Source organism: Kwoniella shandongensis, chromosome 5 (genome assembly GCF_008629635.2).
Source record: "Kwoniella shandongensis chromosome 5, complete sequence".
Classification (NCBI taxonomy): Eukaryota; Fungi; Basidiomycota; class Tremellomycetes; order Tremellales; family Cryptococcaceae; genus Kwoniella; species Kwoniella shandongensis.
Window position 1 is genome coordinate 1,025,243 of NC_089291.1, and position 13,411 is coordinate 1,038,653.

General features: G+C 49.8%; 8 protein-coding genes across 8 annotated transcripts; 4 read left to right on the forward strand and 4 right to left on the reverse strand.

Moving 5' to 3' along the window:
- Positions 1 to 279: 279 nt before the first annotated feature.
- CI109_103051 (uncharacterized protein) lies at positions 280 to 1,150 on the forward strand (the record flags this gene model as incomplete). The annotated part of the gene is made up of 5 exons (XM_032001439.1): positions 280 to 312; positions 383 to 498; positions 575 to 621; positions 704 to 829; positions 1,038 to 1,150. 5 exons carry the CDS (start codon positions 280 to 282, stop codon positions 1,148 to 1,150), a joined length of 435 nt encoding a protein of 144 aa, XP_031864329.1.
- Positions 1,151 to 1,529: 379 nt separating this feature from the next.
- CI109_103052 (uncharacterized protein) lies at positions 1,530 to 2,344 on the reverse strand (the record flags this gene model as incomplete). Its single annotated transcript, XM_032001440.2, has 2 exons — positions 1,530 to 1,790; positions 2,072 to 2,344. The coding sequence occupies 2 exons, from the start codon at positions 2,342 to 2,344 to the stop codon at positions 1,530 to 1,532; spliced, it is 534 nt and encodes a 177-aa protein (XP_031864330.2).
- Positions 2,345 to 2,786: 442 nt separating this feature from the next.
- Positions 2,787 to 4,644, reverse strand: CI109_103053 (NADH dehydrogenase [ubiquinone] flavoprotein 1, mitochondrial; the record flags this gene model as incomplete). Its single annotated transcript, XM_032001441.1, has 6 exons — positions 2,787 to 2,935; positions 3,015 to 3,334; positions 3,414 to 3,960; positions 4,029 to 4,162; positions 4,222 to 4,252; positions 4,317 to 4,644. 6 exons carry the CDS (start codon positions 4,642 to 4,644, stop codon positions 2,787 to 2,789), a joined length of 1,509 nt encoding a protein of 502 aa, XP_031864331.1.
- Positions 4,645 to 5,801: 1,157 nt separating this feature from the next.
- Positions 5,802 to 6,356, forward strand: CI109_103054 (uncharacterized protein; the record flags this gene model as incomplete). The annotated part of the gene is made up of 1 exon (XM_032001442.1): positions 5,802 to 6,356. The coding sequence occupies one exon, from the start codon at positions 5,802 to 5,804 to the stop codon at positions 6,354 to 6,356; it is 555 nt and encodes a 184-aa protein (XP_031864332.1).
- Positions 6,357 to 6,785: 429 nt separating this feature from the next.
- Positions 6,786 to 7,292, reverse strand: CI109_103055 (uncharacterized protein; the record flags this gene model as incomplete). Its single annotated transcript, XM_032001443.1, has 2 exons — positions 6,786 to 7,111; positions 7,253 to 7,292. The coding sequence occupies 2 exons, from the start codon at positions 7,290 to 7,292 to the stop codon at positions 6,786 to 6,788; spliced, it is 366 nt and encodes a 121-aa protein (XP_031864333.1).
- Positions 7,293 to 7,672: 380 nt separating this feature from the next.
- CI109_103056 (uncharacterized protein) lies at positions 7,673 to 9,134 on the forward strand (the record flags this gene model as incomplete). The annotated part of the gene is made up of 5 exons (XM_032001444.1): positions 7,673 to 7,754; positions 7,838 to 7,909; positions 8,066 to 8,473; positions 8,540 to 8,904; positions 9,000 to 9,134. 5 exons carry the CDS (start codon positions 7,673 to 7,675, stop codon positions 9,132 to 9,134), a joined length of 1,062 nt encoding a protein of 353 aa, XP_031864334.1.
- Positions 9,135 to 9,396: 262 nt separating this feature from the next.
- On the reverse strand, positions 9,397 to 11,350 carry CI109_103057 (uncharacterized protein; the record flags this gene model as incomplete). The annotated part of the gene is made up of 8 exons (XM_032001445.2): positions 9,397 to 9,658; positions 9,761 to 9,815; positions 9,892 to 9,985; positions 10,059 to 10,071; positions 10,170 to 10,304; positions 10,379 to 10,475; positions 10,583 to 10,694; positions 10,898 to 11,350. The coding sequence occupies 8 exons, from the start codon at positions 11,348 to 11,350 to the stop codon at positions 9,397 to 9,399; spliced, it is 1,221 nt and encodes a 406-aa protein (XP_031864335.2).
- A 722-nt stretch (positions 11,351 to 12,072) lies between these two features.
- CI109_103058 (40S ribosomal eS21 domain-containing protein) lies at positions 12,073 to 13,114 on the forward strand (the record flags this gene model as incomplete). Its single annotated transcript, XM_032001446.2, has 4 exons — positions 12,073 to 12,076; positions 12,411 to 12,467; positions 12,676 to 12,846; positions 13,083 to 13,114. 4 exons carry the CDS (start codon positions 12,073 to 12,075, stop codon positions 13,112 to 13,114), a joined length of 264 nt encoding a protein of 87 aa, XP_031864336.2.
- Between the last annotated feature and the right edge of the window lie 297 nt (positions 13,115 to 13,411).

Sequence of the window (13,411 nt, forward strand, 5' to 3'; positions counted from 1 at the left end):
CCGCACTGAGCCCGTGCCACTTTCAGATAACTCCTTGTACTAGTCGGCGATACAAAGCCACGTTGTTGCCAGGGGTCATCAGGTACCACGTTACATGAACAATGAATCTCCCGGAAACGACAACATTGACAAGTCCGAGAAACATCATCGCGTTATCACAAAGTTATATCAATCCACCTTCTGCTCGTTTCATCTTCTTCTTTCTTCATCCTATCATCACACAGACACACACAAAACCAACCATCTACCACACAACACTCTAATATCCAAATCACCAAGATGTTCCGATCTACAGCTCTCCCCACTCTCCGCGTAAGCTCCCCTTCTCACCCTCCACTCCACCGCAAGACGCGTCGCTAATCACCCTCTGTACACTTACTAGGCTGCCCGAGCGACTGCTCAACAGACCCGATCTTTCGTCTCCAAAGCTCAGCTCGTTGGAAGGCTCGGCGCTGCGCCTGAAAAGGGCAAAACTAGCTCCGGTACTACTTATTACAGGTAAGTGCTCTACATGCCTTGCTTTTGTCATATTTGCCACCTATGACGAGGGACTGATGTGATTTTTGTGTGCTAGGTATTCCGTTGGTACTACCAAACCTCCCAAGAAGGATGCCGAAGGTAGTGAGTATCAGCTTCCGGATTCCTCGCGTTTCTGCCTTTGGGCTGAGTCGACGACGAAGCTGATCACGCCTCTCAATTGCAGACGTCGTGGTTGACGAGCAAGGTTATCCCGTGCGAGAGTCATCATGGTTCACCGTGTTCAACTTCAACGAGCGAGCTTCCGAGTCTTTGGAGAAGCTCAAGGCGGGACAGTTGCTCTATGTTGAAGGTGAGTCGGGGTGTTGCGCTGTAACCAGAACCACCTGTCTTTGATCCTTCATCCGGCTTAACCCAAGTCTTCCGCCTCACCCCTTGTTCTCCACCTTCATTGGGTTCTCCCCTTCTCTTTAAGGACCATGTCTTTCCCATGTCCTTGCTATCCCTCTCTGTGATCAGTGCTGACTTAAGCCTTTCTCTACCCCCCTCCCCATCTACAGCCAACATCGACACCGTCACCACCCCTTCTGCAGAGGACGGTTCCGGCGGTCAGAAGCAATACGTCTTCCGAGAGCTCTCTCACCGGGTACTGTCCAAGCCCAAGACGGAGTAAAGTGCGAGATCTGGCGGTCGGTATATAGATTGATACGGATGGGATGATATCTCTCTACTCAGCACTTTGGGATGGGTCCAGTGTGATCGTTCATGCCTGGTACTGGGGTGCAAACTGACTTGGGAGCCTGAATCTCAGTTTCATTACTGAGTTGTTACGTATGGGAAGGCGTAGCTGAATCGCTGATGGATCTATGACACACTATGCGCTACAATCATCCCTGTTGATTTGTATAGACTCCTCTCGCGCATCCTCCGCGTCTGCGCAGGACGTATACCTATCTACGCTTGCAGTCCGGTACACAGTTGCACACCGCTTGCTCCCTCCGTTATCGCCCAAATAACACCTCTTCATCCCTCATCCTGTCTTTTAAACGATGTCATCTCCCTTGGCACTGGCCCACCTCGTTCTTCCCGGTATCATCCCCCTCATCCACTTGTCCATTCTCCTTCGCCGCTTCTCCTTCGTCTTGCTCATGCGGGTCTTCTTGCAACCCCGGATGTCCTTCGAACCTCTTCCAAATCTCCTTGTTCATAGCTTCCGCATACGCTCTACTCGTATCTATCAGAAGCGTTTCGAGCGACTCGTACGTCTTTCCAATTTTGGATAAGAGAGGAGGTTGGCCGGTGGCTGATTCGATCTGGAAATATGGAAATGGGGGGTCAGTAAGATTATTCGAGATGACTGGTGGGTTTACAGGTGATTGTTTTCAGAAATATTGGCATAAGATGCGAAGAGATGAGATGAGATGGGGTGGCATGGAACAGTGATGAATGACGAAGTAGTGATGTGCGGTGGTGGAATGACCGAAAAGAGAGTGAGGTGTTACTCCATGATCATCATCATAGAATAAAAGTATCATACAACAGAGGTCGACAAATCCAGTAGTCACTCTATCATTAAAATGAGAGCTAAACTCACCGTCCACCCACTCCTATCTAATCGAACCCATCCCTGCCCTTCCTCATCCAACAACTTCATCCACCCTCTCCCCACTACCCGCTCACTAATTCCACCTACCCCTCCGCCATTCTTCTCCACTTCCTTCCTCACAAGCTCAATCTCTGCAGGTGTGGATGGATAACATTCTTCAGCTCGAAGACGGTATGAGTCGATACCGAAGGAATTGTTTGAGAAAGCTTGTTGGAGTTCGGGGAGGGGGTTGAGGAGGATATTAGACGTATTTAGGGACATTCCTGCGATCAGATCAAATGACAATCGTGACGAGTGCGGCGAAATTTACTAGTCTGGATCGAAGAAGAGTGTATTGGGATGTTAATACAGATGGAAGAATTGCGAATGCGATTGTAGAGAGTGACATGTTCAAAGCTAGGCATACACTGAGGACAGTTAAATCCCACGAGAAAGACAGCGTGGACTACCTCCACTTAGAGCACGCCTTCCTGCATGCGTTTGGCGAGGTTACTCGGTCTGTTTTGATTTTTCATTTGGTAACATGCTATCTTCCTCCCATGCATCACACCGGGGGGTCAAAGACAGCAAATTGCTTGTCAGAGACAGTGTCCGCGAAACAGTGATGGATATCCTAATCATGCATGTCAAACTATAATCCCCCTGCCCCACCAACACGCGCCGCGCCCTCCTCTCAACCCTATCCTACACTCCTACAACCCCTCTAAACGGACGCGATCTGCCTGGTAGTGTCACCACCGAGGTTATCAGGCAAGGCATATCGCTGGTCGGCTTCTGAGAGGAGATGACCGCCGAACATGACTTGACCGTGTTTAGCGTGGAACTGAGCGAGACGAGCTTCGACCTCGGGTCCTGTAGGCGATGAAACCATTGTCAGCAACAGCTATACCCTACTTAAAGGCCAAAGGCGAAGACGCCACGCCCGACTCACGGAAGTTCTTCATCAACCCCTGGATGGGCCAAGCGGCGGCATCACCCAAAGCACAGATGGTATGTCCCTCAACCTGCTTTGTCAACTCCAAGAGCATGTCAATCTCTCTCTCCTGAGCTCGTCCCTCAACCATTCTGTCCATCATGTTCATCATCCACGTTGTACCTTCTCGACAAGGTGTACATTGACCACATGACTCGTGCTTGTAGAATTTGGCGAATCGAGCAATGGCAGCGATCATGTCGGTGGTGTTGTCCATGACAATGACGGCACCTGTACCGAGTGATGTACCGTTGTCTTTGAGAGAATCGTAGTCCATCCTAAAAGGAACCAAACAAAAATTTGGTCAGCAACGATTCCAGGTAGCGTAGGTCACGCAATACGCAACACGCCACTCACAAGACCTTCCCGCTGACCTCCTGGTTGATGACTGGGACGGAACAACCACCTGGGATGATACCCTTCAAGTTTGACCATCCACCTCTAACACCGCCGCAGTGCTTCTCCAACAATTCTTGCAAAGGAATACTCATCTCCTCCTCAACGACACAGGGGTTGTTGACGTGACCTGAGATACAGAAAACCTTTGTACCAGAGTTTCTCTCCCTTCCAAAGCTGTTGAACCAAGCTCCACCTCTTCGTGCGATCGTAGGGGCGACAGCGACAGTCTCGACGTTGGCGACGGTGGAAGGACAACCGAAAAGTCCGACATCGGCAGGGAATGGAGGCTTAAGTCGTGGTTTACCCTGTTTACCCTCGATAGACTCGATAAGAGCAGTCTCTTCACCACAAATATAAGCACCGGCACCTCGATGAAGGTAGACATCGAATTTGTAGCCGGAACCACAGGCGTTTTCACCGATCAACCCAGCCTTGTATGCCTCGTCGATGGCCTGTTGGACGTGCGATGCTTCTTGGTAGAATTCACCTCGGATGTAGATGTAAGCTGCACAAGGGAGTGGGGATGTCAGCTTGACCCATGACACAGCATTGAGATCTCAAGCCAGGACTCACCAGCAGTGGCGTTCATGGCTCGACCAGCGACCAAACAACCCTCGACGAGCTTGTGGGGGTCACCTCGCATGATCTCTCTGTCCTTGCATGTTCCTGGCTCTCCCTCATCGGCATTGACGACGAGGTATCGTGGTCTGGAAGTGAAGTCATCAGCACCTATGAAGCATGAATATGCACGAGCAATGCTACTCACCTGGGGTCCTTCTCCCATCCAGGCTTGTTCACTACCAGAAACATCAGTATAAAGCTTTACATGCAGACTTTGGATCAAGGCCCAAGGGGACTCACTGAAACTCCACTTCAAACCACTTGGGAAACCTGCGCCGCCTCTACCTCTCAAACCACTATCTTTGATAGTCTGAATGATCCAACTATCCCCTTTTAACAAGATATCTTTCGTCTTGTGCCAATCTCCTCTGCTCTGTGCTCCTTTCAGACCGTGATCATGTTTCAAATACAAGTTTGTGAAGATTCGATCTTGGTCTTTGAGTCCACCGTAATGTCGTACGGGGGGATCGGAGACGGTGGCTAGTGATCGTGATCGGACCGCTGAAGAGGAAGAGGAAGGAAGAGATCGGGGGAGGGAACGTAAGATTGTCGAGCGAGAGTGTATCATTTTGCTGACGAGTCGACTGATACTACCGCGTAAAGGAGTAAGGAGGAATCGATGATAGAGGTTGTAAGGCCAAGATTCAGATCACCAAGTAACTGCCCGACTGTCGTTGGTCGCCGTTGTTGCAGAGAGCTGAACAGAGTAAACGTCCAACGGCAAGGCTCCGATTGGATTGACCGGCGTTATACGAATCTCATCCAGAGTGTGTAGATCGGAAATTTGTTATGTGGCACATCTTCACACTGTGAAGCCACGTGGACTGTCCTGCTTTCCCGGGTGGAGGTGGTCCATGATAATAAACAAGCGGCGAATAACAAATAACAGAGCTTTGGGGAGGGAACTCTTGCTGCGTGTTAGTCATACGATAAGAGGTTTGGAAGCGGGGAACGAGAAAGTGATCACTTCTCATGCTCCAGACGTGTCCTTCTGTGCTCACCCGGGAAGTGTTTATCACACTGACACCCATATCTATCATTCACGTACGTCGTGTAGCGCGAAAGATGAAGTCGTGGGAAAACTGAGAACCCCGTCTCCCGTCCTCGTTTCAGACCTGCTGTAGACGTAGACACAACAACTACACTCCATTTCTCTATTGAGTTGTTCACATATAACTATAACTCAGACTTTCGATCCCAGGTTACGGTCAAATAGTCCTATACGTTCGATATCTTCCCCGACTCTGCCCTCTCTGTGATCACACACACCACACACACAGTCCCGCCGGAAGTAGAAAGGAAGTCGTGTGACTTGCATTGACCATCCTTTGTGCGTGGTATCGCTACACCTACACACTCGTCGTCAAGTGACATGACACCATAAGTGAGTAAGTGAGCGATCACGGCCGATGCATATAAGCATAAAAGGACGGAAAGTACCTGATCGTTCTCTGTTAGGTATATATATTACGAACGTGCGAGGCGGATTCGATACAAATCGAACTGAGCAAAACAAACATACACTGCGACTATAACGAAGCTCGAAGTGAACGTACCCTTGCGTCCAGCTTCTATCCGTACACATAAGATACCTGTATCGAAGCCTTCCTTCGTAAGAAGATACATTCAAGGAGCCAGAGCGAGTAAGTGATCGTATCGCTTTATGTCAACCCTGATCGTTCCTGTCCACGATTCTTGCTGATCATATCACAGACTAACTCTACTATGGACTACCTCACTATACTCTCTTCGCGCTCTCTGATCCTCTTCCCCTCTTCTTCGTCTTCGTCACCTCTCCGCGCTACCCAACTCCCCCCAGGCTCACCCACCACCACCCCTCCCTCTCTCAATGCTCTCTTACCGCCTATCCCAATATCTATACCTATCTCATCGATCATCTACGCCGATACAGATTGTGCCTATTTCCTCCTGCATCATCTCCTCTCTTCGACCGGGGGTGGGAGCGTTCTGGGCAATACGGACAAAGAGGTATTAGGAGAAGCAGAAGTGATTGTTTGGAGGGAGATTGATAGAGCGAAACTCTTCACGAGAGCATTGGGCAAATGGTTCGCCACGCCTGGTATTGGTGCGGAGAGGAAGATGGATGAGAAGGAATTGTTGCATTTGGCAGAGAAATATGGGTTGGGGATGAAATGTGAAGAAGGGGACGAGAGAGGTGATGAAGGGAGGAACGGTGACGACGTGGATATGGAGATGATGGACGAGGAGATGGAGAAGGTGATTCTGAGGGATGAAGCGGAGGGGATGATATTGGCTTGATCATTCAAGGGTGATTGATACTATGTCTGACCAGACGAGATAGCAACGACCAACCTACACGAGCATAACGAAGCTTTCCCCCTTGATCGAATACTCCCCCTCCTCTCCGTTCGCCTCAGTTGGCATGGTAACACCCAACGCCCCCACTGATCGATCACCTGTGGATAGCATATCATGATCGAATATGGAATGAGGGCGGTGCATAGTATGGTTGAGAATTGTATGTATGTGTATATGCATGTCGACTAGAAAGCAAGCGTGACGAATCTGTGGCGGAAGCAGGCGACAAAACAGGGAAGATCAGCGCGATTCCTTTCCCAGTTGAGGCAATGTCATTGCCCTTGCTGCACACTTGCCAACAAATCTCGTTGTGACCTACTCCGCGGCCGTCGTCGTGATATCTTTTGGAAGAGAAGAAGACCACACCACTCACCCAGCGATCATTGCCAAACCACCCAAAGGCGTAACCGGACCCAAGAACTTCATCTTCTCCTTGCCTCCCAGGACCAGCGCGAATATACTCCCACTAAAAACAACAGCACCACCCAAAACCAAACCGGATGCAATCCGATATCTCCTCACACTGTTGCCCGCTTGGAGAGAGGGATGAAATGAGATTGCCAAGAGGGCAAGGCCGTTATATATCAAGTAGGAAGAGGCGGTGTTGAATGAGTTTATTTGTCGTTCGGGGACAGGTGGTTGCATTGCTCGAAGACCGTGTGAACCGAAGGCTCCGAATGAGATCCCGGTGGCGGCTAAGTAGCCATAGAGAGTTAGCAAGAGCTCTTGCTTTCCGCGGACAGTACTGATTCACGCGCAGGAGCTTGGCGTGGTTCATAGCAAAAGAAGGTGGTGGGAGGATAGCTGAACGATGAGATCAGAAGGTGACTACTCACTGAGCAAAGCACCTGATCTGAATACTGTAGCGGGGTTCATCTTGTCTGTCTCTCCTCGTTCTCACTTTTCGCTATTGTGTAGATGTTCTGTTTTACAAGTTATTCAGATCCATTCAAATGTCCATAGCACCCTCCTCGATGAACGATCCCATCTCCGCGAAAGTACCCGACCTCCCTCCCGACTAACCGAGCTCCGTGACCGAGGTGGATTATTAGGCGCGTCAATGCCCCGCAACGCCTAGACTCGGGGATTGCCACCCAACTGCGTTGATTCGCATTTCAACAACTCACGCTCACTCTCAACTAATCATCAACAATCAATTATTATCTTTTCAAATATCTTCCGAGCCGCCCACCAGTCAGCCATCGAGGTAGCAAGGACTTAGCATCGGTCGGACGCAATTGGATCGACGGGTCATCATGGCTCTCCCCGCTTCGTTGCACGTGCAACCGCACTTCAATCCTGAGGAAGCGGCTCATGTGGCGACTGAGCTAGTATCGAGTGAGTATGCAGTATCTGAGCTTTTGATAACTCGTGATTAGAGAGCTGGGGTCATGGCTGATGGTTAATGTGGACTTGTATAGGTCTTGATAACCTCCCTGGAGAGGTCGTATTCTTGCTGGAGGAGATACGTGAGAAGGATATCAGAATCAACCGTGAGTGAACCCCTCCAATGTCTTATCCCAAGTAATATGTCGTACGGATGTGTGAAGGTACAAGTTACTCTCAAGTACACAACTTGCTGCCAGCAAAGCTGCGCATCAATCGTTATATGATTATACCACTGTACTGACGTCCGTGGCCCACCTCAGAACTGGTACAACGAATCAACACCCGACATCAAGGCTTAACCAAGTCGGCCAAATCCCTTCCTTCCCTCCCTCCCTCAACCGCCACCTTCACCCTTCCCATCCCTCCAAACTCACCATTACCCACCACTCACCTATCGCACAAAGACGCTCAAGCACTGACCAAGATCCAAGCGGAATGGGGCAAAGTCGAGACTCTCCAAGAGGAGAAGATCAAGCTTGCAGAGAGGATGGAGAGGATTGTAAATAGGGCAAAGGAGAGAGCTAAGGCTGAATGGTTGAGAGTTGGCGGGATGGAGATTGAGGAGATTGAGTCGGCGCAGTTGGGCGGACTGGGGGAGTTGGGTGGAGGGGAGGTGGTCCTTCCTTCAACGGGGTTGGGAAGTGGTATCGATGGAAGACCGCAAAAGAGTGAGTCCAACAGCAGCTTCCCCAGAGCTTCTAAGATCAAGCTGATCGTTGTGTCCTGATTTGTAGAACGAAAACCAAATGCTCTTCCATTACCGCCCTCCTTCTCCCACTCGACACCCATCATACATCCACCTTCAACGTCGATGCCACCGCCTCCACCGCCCTCACGCCCTTCACTCTCATCCCGTTCCACTCACTCTTTCACCCACCCTTCATCGCATTCCAATCGAAATCGACATCATTCCGTCGCTTCTCTGTCAGATTTCGACGTGGACGTCGATGCCGATGGGGAAGCGGAAGATGCAGAGGGAGAAGTGGATATGGCAGAAGGTGAAGGTGGTGAAGGCGACGAGACCTTGTATTGTACTTGTCAACAAAAGAGTTATGGAGAGATGATAGGGTGTGATAACGACAAGTGTAAATACGAATGGGTGAGTCTGCAAGTCTTGTTCTGAGTTGTTGGATATCGTAGTCTCCCTTGAAATGCAGAGAACACAGACGCTGACGTTCTTTTCGATCGATCCAGTTCCACGTCAAATGCGTCGATATCAGCGGTCCGTTACCCGATACGTGGTATTGTCCAGACTGTGTTCGCAAACTCGGTCTTTCTTCTAGCGATGGCAAGATCGCAGGGCAGAACAGGAAGGGCCGGAAGAAGTAGAAGGGAAGGGGAAGTGGAGGAAAAGCGTACTCTCTGGATGGAGAATTCCTATTGGAGAGGGTGTACCGAGTTCGTGCAGGGGTGACTGTGTTGTATTCTTATATCTGTTTATCTTCGATACAAGCCTCTTGGCTTCGAGTGCGTTACATTACAATGCAAATTGTATATCCATGTTGATTGCTATTACAGTGTACACGTTATTATTCATCCGTCCCAATATGTTCTTACACTGGTGTCCCTGTCCCATTACCTCAATTGGAATTTAGACTTTCCCCGCCAGTCCCTTCCTCCTATGTGTATCATGTCCTCCGAAGTGCTTCCTTCCATCCTGCGTCTCTCCCTCTTCAAGTACATTGTCGCCATCCTCACCCTGTCCATCTCCTATAGGGACCTCACCACTAACTTCGACGTTATGCGCTTTCAGGTCGTTTCGCATATTGATCAGAACGCTCTTTCGAACTTTGGTCATTCGTTTGTAGATGAACCATAATGCGCCGACGGTTATAAGTGCACATGCGGCAAAACTGTCTCCATCGAACACACAGATTGAGTGCCTGATCAGCAACTGGTACATTGGATCAAGCAAAATGTATGGGATGGAGGCCGGGGCGAGGAAGCACACTCACACGCAATCTGACACGACGTGTGAATTCGTCGAAGCGTTCGTCTGACCCAGAACGACTATCAAACCAGATCACAGGCGTCAGTGTGGATCGCGATGGATTTCACGAAATTAGAGGGATTTTCGCAGACTGACCGCCAACGTAGACGCTGATGAGTTGTTTGGGCAATGAAAGAATCAGCGCGAGGACGAATTGCCATGTCTTCAAGCCGCAGACTGCGAGTATTGCCTAGACAACGGAACCTGGTCAGCCGACCGGTCCTTTCCACTGAAAACAGTATCAAGACTGAACGTTTATTCACTGTCGTATAATGTCTGAATTTAAGTTGTAGAAGGACACGATCCAACGTCAGCCGTCGTTCAGTCGCACGGACGGAACATTAGTAGAAGTGTGCTGCGTTCCGTAGACTCACGTTGGAATCACACTCAGTCTCACCACCCAAGCCATGAGAAAACCACCTTCTCTAACTGCTTCGCTGAGACAAGCGTAATTCAACGATTTGCGTGTCATACGTTCTGCACGCGCATGGCAGAGGTATTTGAACATCCTGGGGAGGACAGCGATCAGCAAAGATCAAGCGGTGAACACTGGAATCATGATGAGAGGGAGGGGATCACTCACAGGAAGACTGCAAATTCGCCAAATCCTATCCCGACAGCGACGATTGCGAACCCTTTTCCTAGACCCCAAACCAGTCCCACGAGCACCATGACGATTTCTATACCACCCCACATCACGCCGAATCAGTACACAACAACCAATACGAGGTACGAACGCACGGAGATGCGGGGTTTGAGATTATAGCGAAAAGGGTATAGCACTCACCATTGCCGAACAGAGGTGGGAAGGAGAGGACGAAGAGGATAGCGGCGGGGATGCAGAATCCTGCATTGATGGTTTGGAGACGTCGGACAAAAGGTGAGAGCCAGTTGATGATCTGCGATATGAGTCATCATGCCATGTCAGCGACTTATGTCCTCAAAAATCAATAAATGTTTCTGCTCCATGTCAAGTTCGCATACCGGTCGAACGAGTACTTGTTCACTCGCTCGTTCCTTGTCCACTCGCTCTCTTGTCGTAACCTCCCCATAGCCCCCCCGCCAGTGCAGATCATAGGGTCAGGAATCGCAAAGCACTCACCGAATGATGGAAAAACGCCATCAACGCAACCACCACGACAATCAACACGAACGCGACATACCACCCAATCCATTCTTTTCCTATCCAGAATTTCCAGCTCTTAGCCTTTTCCCAAGTCAATAGTCCCTTTTCGTACTCTATCAATTCATCTTGGGTGAGCTCGTCCTCTGTTTCTTGCATGATGTGGTGTGTAGAACGGTGAATATGGGAACTGTAGTGTTGTGGTTGTGGGTGTGGGTGCGGGTGCGGGTACGATGCGGGCGAGGTGGTGTCGTTGGGTGGAAGTCCACTCGGTATAGGGGAGGTATTATAGGCCTTGGAGCTGGCTTGGGGGCTCGGAGGAAGAGGATATACCTCGGATTGAGGTTGAGCATCGGATTGATCATGGGTGTGAGCTACCCCGTGTGGAGCTGCCGAGCTGCGCATCGTAGTCCGTCGTTGGCTATCGTCCATACTGTCGTGTGGCTACGGCTGTTTACAAACAGAGTTGAATCGACGTGACCAATATGATTGGTGAAATGTATGCGGAAGGACAAGTGCGGTTCGGATAGCAACTTGTTGTTGTCGTTGTGTATCGAAGTTAAGTCGGAATCCCAGTGTCCAGCTGTGCGAAACTACGATGATGATAAGATGAAAGGATGTACTGCCCAAGTGCGATATGATATCTACTGACGATGTACCGCCTTGGTCATAACGACTTCCCATGCCATCCATCTCCATCTCCATCTCTGAATCCCGTCTCAGTCCACTATTGCATAATACGTCACGATCGACATTATTGCGTCTGTGTTTATTACGGGAATCACCGCTTCAAACACCCTGAATGCGTATTTTGGGAACAAATAAAGGCACGCACCAGCATTGGTGAGCCCCAATAACGGAATCAAATCTCCTTCTTGAAGGCAAGGGGGAGTGCCACAAGTTTCCTGTTGGAATGAATTTGAGAAACACCGATAAATTCCGACCAGCGTGCGATTGATACTTTGTCGAATTCAACGTTTTGCCCTCACCACACCGCTAGCTCACACTGCACCTGGTCTCTCACTCGCTGTACGCTGCTCACTCACTCACTGGTCAACGTCAAAGGTACTTTGATCAATCTACTTCTGTAGTCAACGTTACTTCACTCTTTTCGCTCCTACCGACCTTTTAAACCAAAAAACAAATTCGCCAAAATGGGTGCGTGAGGTTCTCGCTATCGCTGTCGTTGGTGCTGTTGCGTTTGGAAGAGAATAAGGTCGAAAGGAAGGAGATCAGGATTATGTGAAAGATTTTGGTCAGAATGGATGGGAGCAAGTCGTCACGATGGAGACAGGAGCATGCCGCTGCTCTATGGAGGGGGTGTCATGCAGAAAGAGGGAATGACGTTGGATGGAGCATGGTCGGGGGGAGGCCAGGTCATGTTGGAGTGACACTAGCGGGAGACTATGAAGAAGTGCAGACGATGGGGAGGCAGAAGAATGGAACCTATACCTATAGACAAATGCTGATCCTGCTGTTTACACTACCTTAGAGAACGACAAGGGTGTCCTCGTTGACCTTTACATTCCCCGACACTGCTCTGCTACCAGTGCGTAGTGATTTCTTCTGAGATGATTGAATATCAAGCTGACGAAAGGTCGTTCTCTTACTCCCTCCCCTCTCCACCAACTTTTTCCCGATGTCACGATCATTCAACCATACCAACTTATCCATCTTGCCGTGCTCGTATCATCACACTACTATCTGGCCAAACTCGCCCGCTTCGCATCCTCGCTCTCTCGCTCGCTCGCTCACAGACCGACTCATCACCGCCCAAGACCACGCTTCTATCCAAATCCAAATCGCCGACGTCGACGCTGACGGCAAGGCCATCAAGGGTCAAGCTACCACCATCGCCATCTGCGGTAAGATCAGGGCTCAGGGTGATTCCGATGACTCCATCAACAGGATTGCCACCAAGGAGGGTTGTGAGTGTTTTTCCAATATTCACCCCATGCTGTCTGTGAGAATTGAGGAGAGCAGAGGAGAGGGCAATATTGGAGGACGTTTGGGGCGTGTGGTATTGCAGTCATTGTCATCCATTAGAAGGACAAGATCTTCGAGCCATGAGGGAGTCGTTTCTGGAACTGCGGATGCTGAAGGAAAGGGCGATGAGATCTGTGCCATGTAGGAGAACTCTGCTGACCTCCCTTTCCCCCCGCAGTGTTGAAGAACGTCTGGTCTTACTCCCGTTAAGCAAGAGTTAGAACGTAGTGTTCATTAGGGGATGCATCGTTTCGGCTAGCATGCGGTTTGGCTTAGGACGGTTGAAGTGCAAAGGTGCAAAACTGACTGTTCGGGTTGGGGCTACCGGACTTGAGATGGCGAGAGAGTACTGAATGATCATTGGAGTCGTAACACTGCATCATCAAGAACTATCATCAAGGAAAGTGGGATGGAAATCGTTAAGAATCGTATAAAGGTCATCGATTGTTTTCGTCATCAATCAAGCTCGGGCTCAAATAATCACACGCATTTGATCTGATCTGATCA